Source organism: Phragmites australis, chromosome 3 (genome assembly GCF_958298935.1).
Source record: "Phragmites australis chromosome 3, lpPhrAust1.1, whole genome shotgun sequence".
Taxonomy (NCBI): Eukaryota; Viridiplantae; Streptophyta; class Magnoliopsida; order Poales; family Poaceae; genus Phragmites; species Phragmites australis.
Window position 1 is genome coordinate 15,881,965 of NC_084923.1, and position 23,751 is coordinate 15,905,715.

The 23,751-nt window shown below is 43.6% G+C and overlaps 2 protein-coding genes and 1 pseudogene across 3 annotated transcripts; 2 read left to right on the plus strand and 1 right to left on the minus strand.

The window, feature by feature from the left end:
• The first annotated feature begins 1,039 nt into the window (after positions 1-1,039).
• LOC133912405 (probable ADP-ribosylation factor GTPase-activating protein AGD14) lies at positions 1,040-6,253 on the plus strand. 2 transcript variants are annotated; one of them, XM_062355108.1, is made up of 14 exons: positions 1,040-1,437; positions 1,550-1,611; positions 1,921-2,008; positions 2,093-2,154; positions 2,253-2,349; positions 2,611-3,000; positions 3,085-3,594; positions 3,931-4,050; positions 4,185-4,325; positions 4,398-4,481; positions 4,597-4,674; positions 5,498-5,621; positions 5,699-5,759; positions 5,847-6,253. In XM_062355108.1, exons 1-14 carry the CDS (start codon positions 1,336-1,338, stop codon positions 5,890-5,892), a joined length of 1,965 nt encoding a protein of 654 aa, XP_062211092.1. In that variant the 5' UTR covers positions 1,040-1,335; the 3' UTR covers positions 5,893-6,253. The 2 variants fall into 2 exon arrangements, with proteins under 2 accessions (XP_062211092.1, XP_062211093.1); XM_062355109.1 differs by having other exon boundaries at positions 5,714-5,759; positions 5,847-6,247.
• A 1,909-nt stretch (positions 6,254-8,162) lies between these two features.
• LOC133910532 (uncharacterized) lies at positions 8,163-9,554 on the plus strand. The gene has a single exon (XM_062352897.1). It carries the CDS (start codon positions 8,163-8,165, stop codon positions 9,552-9,554), a length of 1,392 nt encoding a protein of 463 aa, XP_062208881.1.
• An 11,094-nt stretch (positions 9,555-20,648) lies between these two features.
• Positions 20,649-21,898, minus strand: LOC133912406 (uncharacterized; annotated as a pseudogene).
• Positions 21,899-23,751: the final 1,853 nt, after the last annotated feature.

A 23,751-nucleotide genomic window follows, 5' to 3' on the forward strand; every position in this document is an offset into this window, starting at 1 on the left:
TGGGTCGGTTACCGAGCGGTTTGGGTCGGTAACCGCTCGGTTTTCTCGCATTTTTGATTCGGTCGGTTACCGAGCGGTTTGGCTCGGTAACCGCTCGGTTTTCTCGATTTATCGAGCGGTTTTATCGAATTTCAGCGTAGTTCAACAAAAAATCTAAAAAAGGGTTCAATCTTGTAAAATCAATAACTAATTCATCCGAGCTTCAAATCAAGTGAAACAAATTTTGTTGGATTCCTTGTAACATGATCTACATGATAAAAGTATTTATACTCATAAAAAATTTCAAAATTTTCTGTGAGAAATTTTATTTGTTAAACCAAGGTAAATGCATAGTTTACTCTTTGCTAATCCAAAAATCATGAAACTAATTTTGTTAGTCTTCTTACATGATCCTATATCTTTTAAAAATATATGAACTCATGAATTAGTTATTGTAACATGCATGATTGTGTAAATGTGTTGCGACTAGATTAATTCATAACTGACCCATCACACCTTAAAAATTAGTGAAACCACTTTCATTAGCTTATTTATATTATGATGTACGTAGAAAAAATAATAGTAGACATGAAAAAATTAATTACAGTGATTTTTCTTAACATATTCACTTTATGCTTGTGAACTTTGTAAAAATCATAGAGAATTTAATAAAACTCTAAATAAAGTGAAATCAATTTTAAAGGTTCTCTTAAAATACGTTTTATACAAGAAAAATATGTGTTTGCATGTTACACTTTTCCTTAACGTGAGTTAATAATTGAGCCGCACGCTTCAATTTTTTTCATTTTTTTCAAACTTTCTCCCTATAGAATATGATGCAAACGACATTATTTTTGAATGTTTTTTTCACAGAAGTTCTTAGAATTGTGTCTAGTTTTTTTAAAGATTTTTTTTGATTTTTTTTTGAATTTTTTATTTTTTCGAATTTTTTGAATTCAAATTTCGGTTATCGAGCGGTTTTTGAAATCGGACCGGACCGGGAAGGTCGGTAACCGCGATTTTTGAGCGGTTACCGACGGTTTTTTGAACCCTGCTTGCATCCCCCATCCATCACAAGATCCACAGGCACAGACAGCGGTCGCCGAACTCGAAACGCAAGGAAACCAACACAAAGCTGCAGCCGCTCCCACGCCTCGCTTCTGCTGCTGCTGCTTCCGCTACAGAGAGAAACCGCACCCATTTCTAGCGGAAATCGCCCTCGACCTGCTTCGAGATCGCCGGCCGGGGCCCCGTGCTCGGTTCGGGGAGGGCGGGGGAGCGGCGCGAGAATCCAGGCTTCTTCTCCGGCCATAGCCGGGGCCGTTTGAGCTCTGCAAGTGCGAGGCGGAGGCAGCGATGGCGGCCGCGTCCAGGAAGGAGGAGGAGAGGAACGAGCGGGTCGTGCGGGGGCTCCTCAAGCTGCCGCCCAACCGCAGATGCGTCAACTGCAACGGCCTCGTAAGGGTTCCCCGTCACTCTATTCCAGCCGCGCCGCGTTCTGATCCGCGGTGGTGCTCGCTGCTTACTCATCTCACCTTTGCGTTTTCTTGTGGCTGTGACTCTGATCCAGGGGCCGCAGTACGTGTGCACGAGCTTCTGGACCTTCGTCTGCATCTCCTGCAGCGGCATCCAGTGAGTACTACTCGTGGCTTACACTCCTGTTATTGGATTCCGTCCATGTGTGATCGAGCCTTGTTTCTAGTTCCAATCCAGCGATGGATTTCAGTTTTAGTGTTCGGCGATCTCAGTTGTGTGCCTAAGTTTGTGGAATTAGCATGCTTAGCGTTCTTAACATCTCATTTGTTACCGAGTAGCGGGAATATTTACTTTGTCAAAGCTTTCAAATTCGGGTTCTTCTGAAGGACCGGTCTAGCTAGTTGCATTTGCATATGCTGATTGTCTGCTGCCTTCTGCTATCCTAACGCACTGATGCGCCTGTAGCCGTGAGTTCACGCACCGAGTGAAATCTGTCTCCATGTCCAAGTTCAGCACACAAGAGGTCGAGGCTCTCCAGAAGGGTGGGAACCAGGTGAAGCCATCCGTTGGCTTCGTTGTTTGCAGCTTGGAGATGCCCTTTTGGTTCATGCGCTAACTCTTCAACTGATTGATGCAGCGAGCCAGGGAATCATTCTTGAAGGATTTTGATACCCAGAAAATGAGGCTACCTGATAGCAGGTAAAGAAGAATTCGATCACTGATAGCTGGTGCATATTCTGTTTGGTAATACTTATCAGGATAATAACACATCCTCTGACTAAAACCTACTGTTGCAGCAACATTGACAGTCTTAGGGAATTCATAAAAGCTGTTTATGTGGAGAGGAGGTATACTGGTGGGAGATTTTCTGAAAGGCCTCCCAGAGTTAATCAGGTAAATTTAGTTGGATTTTAGAAGTCGAGTTGCTAGCCTGCCTGAAAATTGTCATTTATAAGTCTGAAATTTTGAATACTAGTGGCTTTAGCAAGTCTGCTGTTGTATCCGTAGATGCCACTGAATACATAAGAAGGTGTACCTGTGATTCAAGTTCATTTATGCTTTATACTATAAATTAAAGCTTTATTTAACTAACCTTTCCAAGCATATGTTGCAATGATACATCTTTCTGAAGTAAATTATTTTCCATCTATGCAGAACCAAAAGGCACATGAAGAAGAACATAGAAGGGCAAGCTCCTACCATTCATTTTCTCAGAGCCCACCTTATGATCACCAGTATGAAGATAGACGCATTGGCAAACAATCTGCATTCCTAAGTAGGAAGCCTGGTTCAGATCGGGGGCATGACGGGAAGATTTCTGGATTTGCATACCGTTCTCATAGCCTGCATGAGAGAATGACTGAGGACGGATTTGGTAGTGAGAGTTGTGGATCGAGGACTTCTAACTGTTCAGGGTCAAGCATGAGTGATACGGTTAGAACTGCACCACAATCACCAAATTTTCTTGATAATGGGTGTTTCAGCCCACCTGTGCTACAAGATCAATCAAAAGTACAGAGTTTGTATGGACTCACTACTTCACAGGTGGGTGGAGATTCTCGAAAACGGTCAACTTTAGTTTCTTGTTGCATCTAACAAAATATTTAATCCTTTTAGTCTCTCTTGCAGAGAACTGCATCAGCAGGAAACATGGATTCAATCTCTTTTAAATCAGGCAATTCAAGCTTGCCTGATTTGATTTTTGAGGACGATAATGTTTGCAGAACTCAGAAATCCACGAACTCAGCCTTTTCTGATGCTACAACTACAAATACCGCAAATCAAGATCTCCTTAATCCCACAGCTGTAAAGAAACAGCCAGTAACTAGATTGGATGAATCTGTAGATCTTTTCGCAAATATGCCTCCCACAACTACGTCTGCTGATAAAGTGATACCAGCAACTCAGTCAATGGACAATGCTGGGTGGGCTACATTTGATACACCTCCAGAAGAAAAGCAACCTGCAGTCACTGGGCTCTCTTATGTTGCTGCAGCAGGCAACGGTAAACAGGCTCTGAGTCGTGATTTATTTTCATTTGAGCCAAATGATCAATCAACATTGTTCCATATCTATAAGGAAAAAGCTTCAGTTACCAATCAGTTTACAGCTACATCTCTTGATACAAGGAGTTCTCAGGTGAGGAACATTTTTGTTGCTCTAGAAAAGTTCGCTCGTTCTTTCTTTTTCTTACGACAACATGTGAACACAATAAAATGCAGTTTGCCCCTTACAACAAGAAGAACAAAGCCTTTTAGTTGCAAGCAAGTTGGGGTAGGCTAGAGATGAAACCCAACATAGCCTTTTACCAATCAGTTTGCTCCTTATAAAATTTAGTTGTAATGTGCAGCTTTTCTAAATGTGTGAAATCATTTTCTTCTTCTGAAAGGCTTATGGAATTACAACGTTCCACTATGAAGTTGATCTTGTGCTTCTGATCTGATATTTAAATTTTGAACTTTTATTCTTGGTCAGGCTTGGAGTGTTTTTGATGCCACCAATGGTAGTACCCAATACACTCTCCCGGGAGATCTATCACAAATGACTACTAAATCACAAGAGCCTAAAGGACCGATGGACGAAAATGGTTCTCAGGTGAGTAAATCATCAAATTCATGAATAAATGAGCTATTTTTTGGCTTTAAAACTGTTTTTGTCTTATTTTGATTGCGTAGTACAAGTTCTAACTGCTCCAAAACTTTCAAATTGTGGTTGTTGTGTATTTGCAGCTCTGGCATTCATTTGATGATGTAAATGGTGTCGTTGCTCATTATCCACCCTGTGCTCAGCCGCGAAGTGATGAGCACAAAAATGCTGTAAACTTTTCCCTTTCAACCAGCAATCCATTTACATGCTCTGTAGCTTCAAAGGTACACCTTTTCCCTTCTTCTTTTTTCATAGTTTATAATAATCCCACAATAAAACTATTATCTTCCATGTAGGATTCTCATGATGATTTCCACAAAGTATTCATGGATGAATTATCACCTAATACACCTCATGCTGCTTTCGCAGAACCATCTCTGGTATCTGCCATTCCTTAAGTGATATGTGGCTTTTGTGCCTCCTATGCCCTTTAGCTTTTTGTATACAGGTCCACTCTGAACTGAATTTGCGCTTATACATTGCCTCTTACTTCAGGGAGGAGCCTCTACTGAGCAGGTGCCATTAAATCCATTTGATCTTCCATTTGACAATGATTCAGAGATTCCTAATCTGGTATGCTAATGCCATTTCTTCCTTCCATTAGATGTACCCGGTGCTAGTAAAAGCAATAAACAAGTTTATGTAATTTTTTCTCTATTTGATCATTTTTGCATGCCCGTCTTCCACGAATTGGTCTCTGTAGACTATTGACTCTTGTGACCAGTCAAAATCATGCAAATTGTACATAAAGCATAAAGTGTCACTGTTGTATAACCCTATAATTGCTATGCCCGGTAGAATTTACAAATCGGTAGCATTCTACAACACTGTGTGTGTTTCTGCAACAGCACAAAGTCATGTCCAAGTCTTGTGACATCAGTACAAACAGCATAGTTGTCGGAACTCAGAAGCTGATAGTATAAAAAGTTCTGAACTCATCATTCAACATCTCAACTGATCGTCGCTCTTGAAGCTCCGTTGATTTGGAGTTCAATTTTACTTGCACTACTCGTGTCTGAGTACTACATAAGCATATTTGGCTGTGATCGCCTAACTGGGAGTAGAAGATAGTTAGAATTTCGTAGTTGTAGAAGTCGACTAAATTCAGAATATTATGTATTAGATACAATCTGGTTAGAGCCTACAGATTCAGATTTCACATCATTTTACTCATGGTCCTGTGTTGACGACCAAATAGTTTGCTATGCTTTTTAATAACATCCGATCTGTCTATTGGGTGATATAAAAGAAATCATAACCTGGTCTTAAACTTCAGTCCTAATCCCAACTCCCAAAAGTGCATTTTGTATCCAGTGATGGCCATCGGGGTTAACTTGCCACCAATTTTCTGGACTACAGTTGCTACAAATTTTCTGACATGCTCTACCTTTTGCAGTTCATGGACGTTAGTTCATTGCAAGAGGCTTTGCCTAATCCAGATCTACCCGATTTTCTTGATGGTTTACCTGAAACTTGGTTTTCCAACAGTCCTTGTGCTTATGTTCCATCAGCATCACATGGTATGCTTTCCTGGACAGCATGTCTTAACTATACCGTTCTACTTTAAAATCAATACCATCCCATATGACTGTAACAGCCTACACATGTTCAGGTGGACTACCATGCCTTGTCGAGCAGGCCCCAAACTCTCCGCTGCGGTAAGTTACTCTGGCCTGCTGCCTGCTTTAGTATAAACCATTAATCATTATTCAGGCTATTTTCTGAAATAATCTTTATTGATTCAGGAATATACCAGTGGGCGCTGTATCAACTGGAAATCCTTTTGCATAGAGAATGGTGACAGTGACACTATTGTGCTTCTTGGACTTGGCATGTTCCTTCAGTTCAGTGAACAATGGTTGAGGACCCCGGATGAAGCCGTCTTACTGGTGCACCGCGCAAGGTGATTGGAGGAGATGGAAACATATTTAGCTGACACCGGGATTCATTGAGGACTATTTAGTGAATATAGGCTTCTATAGGTGCATGGAATGTTTATATTCATTCTCCATTCATGTACTCTTAACTGAATTGACTGGTTCATTGTTCCTGCCTGATTCGAGGAGGATTCATATCAGAATTGTTCAGCCCGGGCAACCTTGCACATTTCTCTTTCTGATCACTTAATCCAACAGTGGCAGATCCAGAGCCGAGAAGTAAGAGGCTCTTCATCTTCCTTCTTTCTTTCCTCTTTTTTTCTTCTTTCCTCTTCTTTTCTTCTCCTTCTTTCGTACCTAAAAAATTGTAGGAGGGGCTTGGGCTCCCAGGCTCCCAGGTGGGAAGTGTGCCGCGGGTTGGCGGTTGTAGGCATGTCGGCTGGGCGGCTGGCCGAACTGGACAACGACTGACCGTGATGGGGGGGGGGGGGGGGCAGTAACTGATGTGAGGTGAGGGACAATTTTTTTTAGTCCTTCTTAAACTAATATTTTAATAATAGTCTGCCGGGATTTATATTTTCAGAAATGGCCCTTTTTGTCGCGCCAAAGGATTTGGCGTGACTCACCACTATGTCACGCCAAAGACTCTGGCGTGACTCCCGTGCCACGTCGGCGGGCCGTCCGCCCCGTGCCACGTGGCCGTGCCGACGTGGCAGCCCGAGTCGCTCCAGGGGGCGTGGCGCGACTGGTGTCACGCCAAACACAACGGCGCGACGGAGGCGCCTGTATGCGCGAGCCTGCTGCCCCTCGGTCACGCCAAGGGAGCTGGCACGACTCGAGTCACGCCAGGCCCTTTGGCGTGACCGAGGGATATACAGAAGGGGGCGTCGGGCCCTTCTCCCGCACGCACGCATTCTTCCTCACCAGCCGGCGCCTTGCAGGAGCTCCTTGCAGCGCCGCCTCCCCCTCCCCCACCCGATTCTCCTTCGATTTGAGTCCGTTTTCAAGGAGATTTGAAGGGAAAGCGAGCTACTAAGGTATCTCCTCCAATCCTCTTAATTTTTTCCCCTTAAATCGGTGTGCATTGCTAGGTTTTGCAATTTTAGGGTTCATAGTTTGATTTGTTTGATCTACGAAATTTCAACGTTTCGGCTTAGATCGGTGGTCATGAATCGTGCTATGTATGTGTAGGAACGCATTTGTATCGTGCACTTTTCGTTGCATGCAATCGGTTGACCGTAGAAAATTGAAATTCGTATATATGTACGAAATGTATATGAGGAACACAAGTTTTTGCATTTGTTTGCATGCGGAGGATATTATGCATTGTAGAGATGTAATGTAGTCGAATAGAAATGTTTAATGTGTAGGTTGTTAACGAATTTCGAATAGATGTAATGTAGAGATGATGAACATGTAATTTGTGGATGGTTTGTGTAGATGGAACGCATTGTCCGTGTTTTTTATGGTGGCACGGTTAGTTCAACTGGGGAGATCGACAAGATGCGAAAGGAAGTGTTGAAATTTGGAAGCGTTTCTTGCTTCGATGAAATAGTTGGCAGGGTTAGGGAAGTTTTGAATGTTAAAGGGGAAGGGCATAATGTGACTGTTCGGGGAAGGTTGGATGCTGGCAGAGGTGGTAAGGCACACTATATTGTTATGGAGGTAGCGTTAGAAAATGACTGGAAGCTGTATAAGGAATGTTTGAATGGTTCTCAAGTCTGTTGCGCGGAGTTGGTAGTTGATGTTGCTGTAGGCGGAAGCTCGATGCCTTCGGTTGATGGTGTACCGACCATAACTAGCCAGGATGTTGAGCCTATTGAGCAATTGACTCAGGAACTTGCAGGGACCACCATACTCGCGGATAGTACAATTGCAGAGTTACCCCGGGCATATGTTGAGGAGGCACATGCTGGTGGTGCAAATAAATTTGACCTGGCAGTTGTATGTAATGATTTCGATGATGATTATTTTGAGGATGAGGAGGCTCAGGAAAATGCAGAGGAAACTGAAACATTTTCCTTCAACAGTGAGGACGATGTATAAGATGATGAGGCAGAAGAAGTTGAACATGTTAGGCAACGACACGGTGGTGTTGAGGCGGGAGGGAATGAGGAGACGGCTTGGTGGGACGGAATTTACACGGCGGAGGAAGTAAGGACACTGAAGGCGGTACATGTGGATATGCCCGAGGTGCCTGGTTCTGAGGATATTTCGTTGATGAAGAATGCTCTATGTGACAATGGCCTAATGTCGATGGAGGAGGAAGAAAACAGTGATAATGAGTTGATTAAGAAGGGGATGGTATTTGATAGTTTTGATGAGGTGAAGTTTTGGTTCAGGGACTACTCAGTTCGGCACCACCGGCCGTACGAAGTTGTTCGTTCGAATGCGAAGGAGAGGTACACCGTGAAGTGCCAGAAAGGTTGTGGATGGGGTGTATGGGTCCGGCGTATCCCAGATGACAGCCACCGATGGAAGGTCACAAATGTAAAGCAGCCTCACACTTGCGGGTTTGCGAGACCGGAACAAGTGCACTCCCAGTGCACGGCAAGTTATCTTGGTCAATGCATCGCCCCAATCGTTAGGGCAGACCCGGACACGACTGTGGCCTCTCTAATTGAGTCTATAATTAGGTTCACAAATTACCGTGTATTGTACGGGAAGGCATGGAGAGCCAAGCAACATGCCATGGCATTACTTTGGGGAGATTGGAAGGAGGCGTACGCGAGGGTCCCTAGGATCTTGAATGCAATTGCACACATCAATCCCGGGACGAAGTGGTTCGTATGGACTGGTGGCATGATGGCTAGCGATGGCGGTACCATTAAACCCGTAATGCAGCGTGTGTTTTGGTGCTTCAATCAATGCGTGGAAGGCTTCAAACATTGCCGGCCCGTGGTAAGTGTCGACGCCACATTCTTGACTGGAAAGTACAAGGGCGCATTGATGATTGCTGTTGGCATCGATGCTGAGGATCAGTTGATCCCTCTAGCATTTGCGCTGACGGAAGGAGAGCGGAACAGTAGCTGGTCTTGGTTCATGTGCCTGGTCCGCCGTCACGTAATTGGAGCGGGACGACAAATTCGCATGATATCGGATCGACACCAAGGTCTCCTCAACGCAGCAAGGGAACACATGGAAGGTTACCCTCCTCTCGTGCACCGGTGGTGTATGCGGCATTTTGCTGCGAACATTTGGAGAAGACAGAAAAGCAAGGAGGTACTTGCCAAACTCAAAATAGTTTGCAAGGTTAAAGAAGAGAGACTGTTCGAAAAAAAGCTAGTAGAATTGGAGAAGGTATTGAACGAGCATGCGACAGAGTGGTTAAAGAGCGAACTACCTAACAAGTCAAAATGGGCGCAGGCTTTTGATGCGGGAGGATGTAGGTACGGGATTATGACAACAAATATCTCAGAGGTATTCAACAACGTCCTTAAAGGCATCCGTGCAATGCCGATTTCTGCCATCGTTGAGTACACCTTTCATAAATGCAACTACTACTTTGTTGATCGGTGGAAGAGAGCACGCGCAGGTATCGATGCTGGTGATGTGTGGGGGAAAAGCCGTTGCTAAGCACCTCACGTCGCAGGGGGAGATATCATCTGCACAGGAAGCGCAGCTCTTCGATCCAAGGAGCTATGTTTACAGCGTGAGGTCTGCATTTCGGACATGCGTGGGGGGTGAGGGGTCAGGCGGCAGAATCTACAGAGTGGACTTAGCCACGGTGCAGTGCACGTGCAGGACCCCACAATTGCTGCATATCCCGTGCTCCCATGTTATCACAGCATGCCGGGCGAGAAGAGTAGACCATACAAGTTCCGAGTACCTAACCCCATTATACTAAAAAATGATGGCTTCGGATACTGACTAAACCGTTTCACCTGGAGAATCCTCTGATCATACATATCGGGCCCATCTATCCATTGGAAGAAATAGCACATCTCCCACTCCTACAAATTATTAAAACATCACATATGTAAAAGTATTGACATTTCCTTCTACCATTATCTTTAACAAAAAACCACTCACACGATAATCCGAGCACAGGTAGTAAGCTCGACCGGCAGTATCTTCGTGCAGCGACTGAAGAACCACGACTCGCTTACCACAGTCACAAGTCAGAACAGGGAGGGAGGGGGGAACCGGAGCATCTTTGCAACTCACATCGGGATATTGCTTACCGATATGTGCCCACTTTTGCTTGCGCCATAAGTTCGACGTCATACCGATAACCTGCATGAATATCGAAGCTACTCATTATTCATCTCAATTCTACTACAAATCATCTCACAAATGCAAAAACTTGTGTTCCTCATATACATTTCGTATATATAATATATATATATATATATATATATATATATATATATATATATATATATATATATATATATATATATATATATATACGAATTTCAATTTCCTTCGCTCAACCGATTGCATGCAACAAAATCTACACGATAGATATGCGTTTGTATACGTACATAGCACGATGTATGAGCACCGATCTAGAGCGAAACATTGAAATTTCGTAGAACAACCGAATCAAGTTCTAAACCCTAACAACCCAAAAAGTTGCAATGCAAATCAATTTAACGGGAAAAAGTTGGAGGGATTGGATGGCATACCTTCCTTCACCTCTTCCCGCTCAAATCCCTTCCTATTGGGCCACCAAATCGATTGGAATGCAGAGAGAGGGCGCCACGGGGGTTTTGTGTTCTGCCTCCGTTCCTGAGGAAGAAGTGACTTGCGTGCGGGAGAAGGGGCCGGTGCCCCCTTCTGTATATCCCTCGGTCACGCCAAAGGGACTGGCGTGACTCGAGTCGCGCCAGCGCCCTTGGCGTGACCGAGGGGCAGGCGGGCTCGCGCATACAGGCACCTCTGTCGCGCCATTGTGTCTGGCGCGACTCGAGCTGCCACGTCGGCACGGCCACGTGGCACGGGGCGGACGGCCCGCCGACGTGGCACGGGAGTCACGCCAGAGTCTTTGGCGTGACATAGTGGTGAGTCACGCCAAATCCTTTGGTGCGACAAAAGGGGCCATTTCCTGAAAATATAAGTCCCGACAGGCTATTATTAAAATATTAGTTTAAAAAGGGCTATAAAAAAATGTCGAGGTGAGGTGCAGGTATCAACGCAATCTGGTACATAATATGACCTTTTTTTTGCTATTTGGTTGAGATAGTATGATACGGTCCGGTCTATTACGATACGGACCTATTGAGATTCGGTCTGTTAGTTAAATAGGTCGTATCGGTGTATGTGTCACGACTTCAGCTTAGACACGACTTATTTAAGATCGGATTATGCTGTGTCGGTCCGTGGTATGGTAGGTTCGATGATTTTTTTTGTCCGTTAGCTTGCGAAAAATTAGAAAAAATCCAAAAATTTTTGCTTTCATTCAGAATTAAACACCCAACCTTTTACATGGAAGTCAAACACACTACCATTACACCATATATCCTATATGATATTAAATCTAAATAAATTATATAAAATACTAAAAAATATGAATAGTTAAACGGGTCGTGCCGCGGCTTCGGTCCAGACACAGCTCAAATCGTCGTGCCGTGTCGGCCCGACCCGTTAACCGTCATGCCATACCGTGCCTGGATCGGGCCAAAATAATCGTGCCTGGTGCCGGTTCATTTGATCCGACCCACTTAACCATCTTTAGCTTCGATCAAGCTAGACAAATTTTACCTCCTGGGAGTAATCCTATTTGATGAGTACTAAAGAAAAGGTGAAATGACAATGTTCGGGGGGCGGTTAGTCATCGAGTACTCAAAATTTGGAGAACGGGTTCCCATTGTGCGACCGGTTGGCGACTGCAGGCATGTTGGCTGGGCGGCGGGCGGAACTAGACAACAGGCCGTGATGGACCATGGCAACTGGCACCAGCGACTCAGTACGGTGATAGGAGGTGAGGTGCGGGTGTCCACGCAATGACGCAATCTAGTGCAAATGTTCCCTTGCTCTCATCCTGATGAGATTTTATTTTATTTTATCAAGGATAGTCGAATTCTCGAATTTTACCTTTGGAGAGTAGTAGATAAAGTGAAAGCTGTTTGATGAATACTTAAAAAAAGGTGAAAGTTGCGCACTTAAATGTTTGAGGGCCGGTTAGTCATCGAAGTATACGATGTTTTGGAGAAAGTCTGCGTGATTGATCCCGTTCGAATGTGACAACTGAAACTTGGATGCAAACTCTCTGATACTTGGACTTGGATGAAACTTCTATAAAATTTGAACTTTGGATAAAACTTCTGTGAATTTGTTGCCGATCTGCTCACCGGGATCCTGCCCTCTCGCCCCTCTCAATATTTTGTTACATTGGCACTCTAAAAACGTATATAGAGTGGTTAATTTGAATTTACATTGCCTTGTTATGGGAGGGCAGTTGTCTAGATATGATTTCAACACGCATGGTCTAGCTTGCTGTAGGTAACACATGATACTACTCGCAATAAGGCATAACTAAAATACAGCACACGTTCATAAATGATGTGAAATTTCAACTCCAAACTTGAAGATACAAGAAAAAATATAAAAAGCCATGACAAGCCATGTATTGATATAGATGTAGATTTAAATCAATCTCAGGAAAGTTTGGTTCATCCCAACCTTTGTATCTTCACTACCAAATATTATACGCACCAGCACCCAAAAGACAAAGTTGGATTGTAAAACTATAAATAAGGGACACAAGACTACCGAGTCAATTCTTGGCATAATTGCAAATCAAGGATGAACATGCCCTCGCCTATCTCGGCATACACGACATCAAGATGCTCTGCTGGGCCCTACGGATGCATTGGCTTTGACTGCAAAAGACAACCGGACAAGCTCCATGCAGCATTTTTCCGGAAGGAAGTTCTATAAGATCCTTTACCAAAAGACACCTATACAACTCTGATTTATACCGTCATTCCCTGATCTAACGGCTGACATGTGCAACTAAGAAGAAGGAGTACGACACATGGCATGCATAAGAGAAGATCTTTCTATGAGATCGGATCTCATAGAATTTCCTTCTCATCTCCCTCCACACCAGAAAGATAGGCATAATCATATTCATTTCATTTTCAGATGAGGTCTTGCCTATCGCCTACGCTTGCAGGGTGTTCACCCCTACCTTCTATTCTAGTTGCCCCTCCTCTAGTTAGTGACTTCGCCCCTTTTCCAGAAGACCGAGAATCTAGAGCTACTTTAGACCAAGCCAATGCCAATCTCGCTGAAACTACGAGCCAGGGAAAGACTACCAGCTGATTCAGCTTGAGCAATTAATTCTTAGCTAAACAAGAGAAATGACGTCTTTCCTAAGCTAAGTAAGACTGCTAGCGCTTTGTAACCGAACAACTTGTTGGCTCGGGTTCCTTCTCTCCCTTTAAAGGGAAGACATTAGCAAGAACAGCGGATGAAAGAGGATCGGAGTCGTGAATAGGAAAAGCTAAGACCGGTTATGCCGAGAGGAAAGAAGCTTGTATTTATCGCCTTGGGTTTGATCTGAGGAATAATTGGAGATTGAGTGACTTTGCCGGGTATTCTTTATTATAATTCTAGCAGGGTTCAATCCTTTAGTGAAGACCATACGTATGTAACTCTTCAACGAGGCCTACTACTCTATTTACGTCTAAACTCCGTTTTCACCCCCTGTTCAACTTAGAACTGGCACGAGCGTTGGTTAGATGCGTGGGACAGGCAGCTTGTAGCAACCCTTTCTCTCGATCTCCAGTTCCCAAGGTTGCTACTTAACCGGTTTCTTTTTTCGGATTAGGATGAAAGCTCGATTAGCAGACCCATTAGTGAAAAGGGGTCTAGGTAGAGCCGCCACCCGTCTTTTTATCGATGAGCCCATGACATGATCGACGCATTGCTGAAGTCCTATTCAGACGTCACCACCCCAAAAGAAAGTTCCGAAGTCAAGTCAACCAGCGATCAGCATTTGAATTTCCATTCAGCGATTAATGAATCGCAAGATGAGGTTTATTGATTCTTCACCTGTGCATGCGCTAAACTTTCCCCTTTCATATATCTGTCTTCCATGTACCCGACAGTACTGATTCCCAAGCAGAGATAGGGAAAAAAAATACTACGACGTCATTGATTATGCAAACATCTTACTTAAGAAACCAGTGAGAATGACATAAGCCCGCTAAACAAACACAGATTATTCAATAAGTACAGAAGCTGCTAAAAAGAAATAGGTAAAGGAATGGAAGTACATCCTGTACCTTCTATAATTCATTCAACTAGCTTGAAAGATGAGAGATAGATTTTAGCAAGGAGATATCGCACGGAAAGCCAGATTTGGCCTTATAATAGAGATTTCTTTTACAGGCCGTAGTTCTTTAATGAGATTACTTTAACACACCCTGAGGCTTAAGAAAAGAAAAGAAAAGCCCATACAAGTGAGATCCTAGCCAGAGAAGAGCAACATGAGCTATATTCAAAGAAGTTTTGGACTTGAATCAGAGGCCACTCATTTTATTAGCAATCAAACCTCTTCCCTGTACACGAAAGAAAGCCTTGCAACTAGGAGCTATATATTTTATTTGCAACTGCGCTAATAAGGGCACATCCGCTTTCTCTGTATGTGGATTAAAAAAGTACATACCTTTTTTTTTCCCTTGCTTTGCTTTTGAATGCTTACGTCAGTGCAAGAGCAGGGAAGAGGTTTGATTGCTAATAAAATGAGTGGAAGAGCTGCTCGGTCAAAGGTAAAAACAAGGGAATGAGTTTCAATTTAGATTACCTTAAGGATTACTAAAAAGCCTATTCTATTTATTTGGTAAAATAGTTAAATTTGACGTAAACTATTTCGATGTTGAAAACATCTTTGAAGAAATGAAAAGATATCCTACATCGGCAGTATCCACATATGCTCCTATCAATCCAATGCACCGGCTCCTACTCAGTATAGATTATAGACCTTTGCTTTTGATGTATCTGTGCTGATGGCTTAATAGCGTTCTAGCTCATGCTTGATTGATGGGCGTGGAAGGGAAGTCACTCATTTTTCATTTAAGTCACTTGGGGGCTATTGCTCTGTAAGAGAATATGGAAGTGGAAGCGAAGAGCTCAAGGTCAGGCAAGGTAGTCTAAGAGGCTATGGAATAGTTGATCAACTGTAGGGTAATGTTGTGTGTGCCAATTGAAGTCATTCTAGAAGCTCCTTCGTTTGTGTCCCAGTTGCCGATCAAGCTAATAGCTAATAAAGACTGAAAAAAGACCGATCACTTGCTTATGCGCCAGCTGGGGTTTTGGTTGCAGATGCGCTTTCTTATGCCATTGTTGGTGTTGGGTTAGAATACGCTGCTTGTTGTTCGAGAAGAAGCTGCTATTTTTCATCTGATTTCATGACACATTGACACCTTTTAGGCTTCCACCGATCTGCTCATGCGTCTCTATCACCCGTATCCCCTAGCTCGGGCTAGGGAGGATGAACGAGTCGAACCACCAGAAATCGAATTCAAACCTTGGTCTATATGACTGTCTTGCTTGCCAGTTAGGCGAGTTGTTTCGCATCTTGTGGTGAGGTTTTTTTTTGAGGAAGTAAGCTTAAGCTAGCCCTTCTCGCAAGGTTGATCTGTTTAGTTAGTAGTAGTAATGTGGTACGGTTCTTCAGGTAGGGGCTGGGCTTCGCAAGTGTAGATAAGGTTTTGAGCTAACTTCCATGATAGGGAACTAGTGAACTTGTTTCAGTCTCATGCGGCAAAGATAACCATTTAGTAATTTATAGGGAAAAACTGATGTTTTAAGGTGAGGTTCGAAGAATTGAGCAGTGGAGGAAAAAGAGGCTGCAAAGCAAACAATATCCTATCCATATGGTTAAGTGAGGAGAGCAAGACCTTAATTCAAAAGAGCAGGCCTTCGAAGCCGCGAGTAGAATACTTGGAATCAACCCTTGAAACCGAATGAACCGGCTAACAATTGTCGTAAAGCATCTCTTCCTAAAACCTATCAGATAATGCTCTGCCCTATCTTTTTCCTATGATTATGGAACTAAAGTCTGAAATAGTTTTTCTCAATTTTTTTCATACTGGCTACTAGCAGGCTTGTCTTGCCCATCTCATTGTAATTGAACTCGCATTCAGCTAGTCTTGTTCTTGCAGCTGGCCTTTTGAACATGAATGGTAGGAGCTCCAACATTCGAAGGCAGCGAGTTGAAAGAGTGGCACATGTATTGGCTACGCACATTAGTTGTTCGGGCGAGTAATGCCAGGGGTAAGACAAGCTAAGCGAGTTGGCTATTCATTTTAGTTTTGAGTAGATAGGTATCGGGTAGCAAGGCAAGCAGGTCAAATAGTTAGGACAACCAGAGAGGAAAGAGCAGGAAGCAAAGCAAGCCGGTAAGTCAGAAGAGCAGGCCCAAGACAAGCAAGGCAAGGAACTCGGTTACGCCTGGAAATCCTCTTTACTTTCCACAAAAAGATCCACTTCAAAAGTTTGTGGAGTAGAAGAACCCGCATAAACTCATATCAGTACACCTGAATAACCATATATGTGAAACCCGGTCAATTTATATACATTGATATTTTTACTGTATACTTATTTCCTTTATGTTTCATTTTTCTCTCTAAAATAGCTTTAGGTTGCACTGGTTATTCTCCATCTTTCTCCACAATCGGCATCAGATAGGACTTGTACACCTTCCCCCACCCTTTTCTTCAGTTGTGAAACATTAAAGACTAGGTGTACCAGTGTACTAGCTTTTAAGCTATCTTACTAATCCTTGATCACCTCCTGAATCTTACTTACTTCTCAACTAGTATGCAACTCATGGATGAAAGGAATAGTTTCTCACACATAATAAATCATTTAAGTGAATTCTTGAAAAATTCAATTTTCCTCTTTGCTGATCATTGAAAAATTGATCTCTCAATTCCACCACTTGCCCGAAATCCTAAAATGTAACTCGACTAACCCAAGTGCTCTTTGAAAAAGAACCACTTATTGAGTTGGTAATTGACAAGCATTTACTCTCTTTTTTAATCCTTTTTGAAGAGTCCCTTCTGGCATGGCTTTTTGATGAGAAGAAAGTGATAACATTAGAAAACATTTGCTCAAGAAGTATGAGTATATTGTTGCTGCAATTGAAGAGTCGAAAGATCTGTCGACACTCTCAATTCAACAATTGATGATTTCATGTTCGTCTCATGAAGGGAGAAATCTACAGTGCGAGGGAAACTCGGTTGAAAGTTCTTTCCAATCGAAGTTGAGTTTTAGAGCCCAAAAACCCTCGATGAATCAAGGGATTTTTAAGAGAAAGGGTGGCTCTCGTCCTTCATAGAACTTCCAAACATTCGTATTTTCGTTTGCTATATAGCAGATAAAAATCTCCCATTCATCCGTTAGTGATTTCTTGCTTGCATTGGCATTGAATATTCTAGTGTAGTGATTGGGGCTTACATAGTCGCCAGATACCTCCTGCACACCCTTCTAGGTTGAAGATTCCTACTCCTTACTGTGAGCAGTGGGTGGCATAGCTTTTTTCTAGAGGATAGCATTGGTTGTCTTGCCTTCTTGATTGTACTTCCTATTAGTTCACGGGAGATAAAACCCATCCGGATTTTTTCATATCTATAAAAGTACAACCTTAATCGCACATTGGTGTGAGTGAGGCGCCAAAAGGTGCTTTCTCGTAGAATCTTTCATTGGGAAAGGAAAGAAAGTCATAGCCCCCTCAATTGTGCACTCTTCACATGAAAAAAGTGGAAACCATGGATACACCAAAGAGAAACCTTACTAAATTGAAGTAGGTCCAGTGCAGTTTATGTAGAAAGATTTTACTGGGTAAGAAAGTTATCTGGTCAGTTGTCCGACAGTGCCGTAGTTGAATAAGCATTTCCTTTATTTACTTCTAGAAGGACTCAAAGTGAGACCAAAGAGAGAAGAGTTTTCCCGCAAACCATAGCGACTGGCTAGTCTCAAAATAAAAGAGTTCTTTTTATAGCAGCGGGGGTGGGAAAGTAAGGAAAGTCAAGCCCAATGATTCTGTGGGAAGGGACGGATTTTAAATTCCTTTTCCCTTACTTTTTACGCCACCTCCACCCAATCCTTGAAGATACAAAGCAATCTTATATAAGGACTAAATGAAGGTTGGTATGGCCCAATCCCATCATTTAAATGAGAGTGGATCAAAGGAATGAATCTTATATGAAGACTAAGTGAAGGATGGTATGGCCCAATCCCATCATTTAAATGAGAGTGGATCGAGAGAATGGAATCTAGACTATAGATTGAACTAGACTATCAATTCAATCTATTCATCTCATCTTCCATTTTAGAAAGTAGCAAGCGGCGAGTTTTGCACTCTAACTCGAAATGGATTTCACGCATTGAAAGTGTCATCCCTTGCTTTGTTTTAACTGCCCTTCCTTTAAGTTAAAGTATTCGAAACTCTTCCTAAAATTAGATTGTTTATTTAGTATACAATAGGATAGAAGGGCTTCATCACCCCCGGTATTCCCGCATGTAGCTTTGAAAAGGACAGGGTGTTGTTCAGGGCTCCCTACCCCATTCAACTTTTTGCATTTTGGCACAATATAGTATACCCCTTCCCTGGGGTACGGTACCATATCAAATTCACTAGGGCCTCTTTCCTCTCTTTTTGTTGGTAACCCCTATCAATGTATGTTTGATTTGAGAGGCTACCAATTCTTGAATTTATTCTCGAGACATCCCCGTCAGTCAACTTCTCTTCGGGATGGGTCGTTGGTCTTTGTGGAGATAATGTGTCAGTCGTGGTAGAAGTAGCTCCTTGAGTAGGCATGGGTGCCCGCCTAGATAAAGGGATTTTCGCATCTTGAGGTGTTGGGAGGAGTAAAGGAGATTGACTCTTCTCTGTCATTAGCCTTTTTATTGACACTAGCTCTTTATATAGTCAATTTTTTTGTAGGACTATCGTATCAGTAGGCACAGATCATTGGTATTGGATGTATCGTTAGGTTGTGCCAAGTCAAATCAGTGGAGCAGATTTTTTTTTCCATTGCAGAAAAGAGATCCCTTACCCTTTCTTTATAAAATGATGAATATGAAGTCCGGGAGGCTTCGGATACTATGGATCCTCTGACTCCCAACCGGGTTACCTTCCCGGGTCTCACCAGTGTTGCCTGTAGGTCGTGATGTGCCTCGAGATGGCCATCTCCTGTCCCCCTGCTCGTAGGGAATCCGCTCCTGGGGCGTCGCTCTGTTGCGTCTGGCCCATCCTCTAGGCACCTTTGGAGGGTAGGGAGTTGGACAAAGTACATGCTTCCCTTTACTCCATAGGGCCTTTTCCCCAGTTGCAGGATTTGGTGGCCCAAAATTGACTTGGCTTCACCAAAAGGCCTCATCTCCAAAGCCCGACTCGCAAGGCGTCCCTCTCGCTGTAGGGTGGAGCCCCCTCACCTCGCTCTTGTGACATGCTATGTTTCCCTTCTTCCATTCTCAAGTCAAGGGTAAGTCCCATACGTCAGTTTGTGGATCGTGGTCTCACGCACTAATCCCTACAGGTGCCCATAGTAGGTCGACTTCCCTACCTAAACCAATCATCATATCGGTCCCTAGGCCCCATTGCTGGAAAGGCTCGGCTTCAAAACCATACGTGGAGCTTCCACCTCATACGGCTCCTCTAGGGATGGGGGTAGGCCCAGCCCAAGCTTGTGCGGTTAAGGTTGTTGTACACGACCTCAGTTGAGCATTTAGTTAGAGACGACGATCACAGGTTTGCTGGAGGAGAGGGTGTTGCAAGCAAGATTGCACAAACAAAGCCCTCCTGCTCGCAACCCTATTCTAGAAATTAGGATGGCTACATGACTAATAATCACAGAATGAGCAATGAATCCCCAGCGACAAATGAACAAGGGGTGGGGCATTTTCGGGGAGTAGCCCCCCTTCAGAAGAAACTTCCTGGCACATACATTAATGGAGCCATTGAAAAGTGACTGAAACACCTGAAATGGGGACTACCTGAGCTAATGGTAGATGCAAGAACACTTTCCGGCCAAGTCCCATTAATTGGTCATAACGATATCGTGGAAATGCAGCACAGACCCACATATATAGAAACAAAAAAAGAACCTTGATACTAAACCAGATCGAACAAGGGATCTTCTTGGAAATGGGAAGATCTAGGATAGGCGGCCAACCTCCTGGAAAGAGTGATGTGCATAGACCAGGTGAGTAGGGATGTAGCTACGTGGACCGCTCGTTGGGCCTAATAGGTGGTGGTATCACACCCTTCTCAAAGGAACCGTACGTGAGACTCTCGCCTCATACGACTCCGTCCTAGAATCTGGACCCCCCCCCCCTCCTTTGACCAACGGGTCCTCAAACCCATGAGCATTACAAATTATTCATTCATTGATTGATTCAAGGTAGCTTCAGCCATTGTGGGCAGAAGATTGTCGCCAGAAGCGAAGCGATCTTCCGGGCTGGAAAGGAGGCCTTTTCTGACATGTAAGCTACCACAAAATGAATGAAGGAAAAAGGCCTCATGATTATAAAGACTAAAGAGGCATGGAGGGCCGACTACAAGACTACAACTACAATACAAGCCATGAGCGATAGCGAAGCCTTCAACCTTTTTTTTGAAAGCCCCACAACTAGCTATCTTATAGCAAACAACTAAGGCAAGCCTACTAAACTTATCTCATGTAAATGCCTGTTTGAAAAAAACCAAATAGAAAAAGACAACTACTTATTAAACATGTAGTTGAGTGCTTCGCTGTTGTTCAGATCTTGACCGAGTCTGAGCTTCCCAAGCTCTATGCTATTTGGGAACTCTGCAAGGGTCTTACCACCTTCTTTATTGACTATATTTGAGTCTTTGGGGTACTTTGGGATGATATTTCGCGTCAAAGATTTGTGCTTGTGGGCTAGGGTGAATATAGCAGACCAACGGATCTAGTAGTTGATAATCATTCGGACTTGGTAAAGGTTGTCGCAGCACCTGTAGTAGGACAGAAGACTTATCGTGATGTCCGTAGACCAATTTACTATGTATCTATCACTAACATTGGTCAAAGAGGCCACGTGGATTGGCCTGGGTCTTCTTCGGCTAGTGAGACATCGATCTCGAAGCCTTCGGAGTATCTATTTGATAGCGCCTCTATCTGTATGGGGAATTCGCTGCTGAAAGATCCTGCCTAGTGTCCCCTTCCTTCCCCCGCCACCTTCTAACAAAAGGGAGTATACAATTTCTTCTTCAGAACACTCATGCTCGATTGTGAGATTGCTTGTTGAACGTCTAATGGCACCTTGCTTTGACCTGAGCTATGCAACAACGAGATCCCCCTTGATCTTTGCCGGATGTGCTTGACGGTCCCCCATAATACACTAAATTGGGGACTTTTTAGTCCATCTTTTCCAAGAGTCTCTGCTAGTTGAACCATGTCCAGTAGATGACCTCTTCTGCTCATCCCCTTCGTCAACTCTTTGATAGGAATACTATAACCTAGGTCCCTAAACTTGGAATGGATGGTGGAGCGTAGGTGGCACACAATTATATGGATACAATGCTTTACCCGTAGACGCTTATCCAGCTCTCACAAGAATTGTATGGGAGTCATCCTCGGGGGGACTTCCCGAATGACCATACCGGGGAATTCTACCGTACTCCGTGCAGCTATGGTTGTTGATCCTGCGGAGCCTACCCAAATGTTCAGGCTGCATTGTAGGAAGTGGTTGATACGTTTTTGTATTTCTATGAGAAGAAATGTGGCACCCATGATTCCCAGTAGTAAGTCATCGGCATATCATGCGTAAAAAATCCTTATTCATAAGGAATGGCTTTTAAAGGGGGCCAGCTTATGGGCCAGACCTCTCTCTGACCCGATAACTAGTATTGCCTCCCCGCCCAGCTCTATCAGCAGGCCCCTTCTTTTGTAATACTTAAGAAGGTCTCTCATGGCCAAATTCTTACTAAATCCTTCTCTACCCCATTTCATTGATATACGCACTGGTACGAGAAAGCACAAAAAGGTAATGACTCATTGAATTCGACCTTCAGGGTCAACCTATTGGCTTCTATGAGGAAGGCGGCGCAAAGGAGGCTCAAGGGCTTGTTAAGGAAGGCAGCTAGGGCTGCTAAAGGAGGGAAAATGAAATGCATTTTTTGGTCTCCCTTCGCTTGGAGGTGCTTGTGGGTGTGTGGGGGGGGGGGTGCCATGACGAAATAAGGGAATGAAAGGTCACTTTGCGTTGGATGCTCTTTACCCTCCCCACTATGAGGGCTCTGTTGTCTTGGGGGCATTGAAGCTTGTTTCTTTTCCATACTTTTCTTGGTCATCAATACGAGGACCTATTCTTAATAGAACTGATCTGATTTTCACTACAAGAGGAATTCCGTGCTTCTACCGGATCCTCCCTATCTCCTGATCGAGCTTGTGTAGGTAGGGCTGATAGTAGTACACTATTTGGGATGGAGCTAGAGGTGTTATCTGCTCCGGAGGAAAGTCCTGGGGGCAGGCTGGGAGAGGATTCCGGACATCGTAGACCGCTTGCGTCATTTAAGCACCGATCGTTGGTGCAGTTGGCTTTAGCACTTACTTTACTCACCACATGCCAATCTAATGGTAAGGCGAGTCGAATACCTCTGTAGCTGTGATCATTTGGGTGTGAACATCGACAGTGTGAGTGAGCGGACTTGTAAGAGGTGCTAGTTTGCTCCGGAAGTAGTTCTAGTACCTCCGCGCCGAACAATGTATGATCCAAATGGTTGGGGTTTATTGGGAAAGGTTGACGTAAGTACCTCCTTGTATGGATCTGTGTGGTCATGCAAGCCGTGTGGTCCTCAAGTCGTGTGGGTCCAAGAGTATCCCCCTACTGGGTGTAAAAACATTTCAAAATGCTGCACTCTCGGTCATGAGCATGCTAATCTGCATCAGTCGTAGAGTTTTCGCTTGTGGTTGATGGTTGGATATTTGGAGATGGTTGAGTTGATACTTGTTACATGTATGTTTTTATGGTTCCAGTTATGTATGTTCAGTTGGTTATGGCAGGGTAGATTTATGCTGTTGTTGGTTAAATTAGTTGCTCACACATATATGTCTAGATTGCTTACCGCTTATGTTTAATTTAACCATGTGGCTTTTTCTTGCTAATGGCTCAATACATAATCCTTGGAGTCGAGCTATGTATATGTGCTCTATATGGTTTAAGTCTTGCGAGTACCTTCGTACTCATGCTTGCGTTTTCAGGTGCTGCTGGTGAGGAAGAGCCGGTATTTGTCTACTTCGTGCCTGCCGATCAGGGTGACGAGTAAGACTAGTGCATCCTACTCTCGGATGTCGTGCTTTTGGGGTGGAGCCTAAGGGTATGTGGCTCCACTCTCTTTTGTTGTATAGGTTTATATTTCCGCTGCGTAGTTGTTGTTACCCCTTTTGTTGTAAATTATTGAAAATAGTTGCATACTAAAGACTTGTAATATAAATGTTAATTACTTGCTCCTTCTTAAGCTATGTTGTGATGCTAAATGTTAGAAGGTATGTGTTCCGATCTTGAGCACAAAACACGTGCTGGGACTACTAGGATGATATTCTGTTTAATCATCGAGGTTATGATTATGAATAATGATCCTTCTGGTGATTAATTAGAATATTATTTGGATGGTTCCCCACAGAATCCATCCAAGCTATTCTTTCACTTACCACTCATGCATGCCTAACAAAGAGTTGAGTCTAACTAGTAGATGAAGAGTTCAGTAGGTGCCTATGTTGTGACTTCGATCGAGCCCTGGAAGGATAGGATTGTGTTTTTCATTGAAGTATGCCGTAAGCTTGCGTGC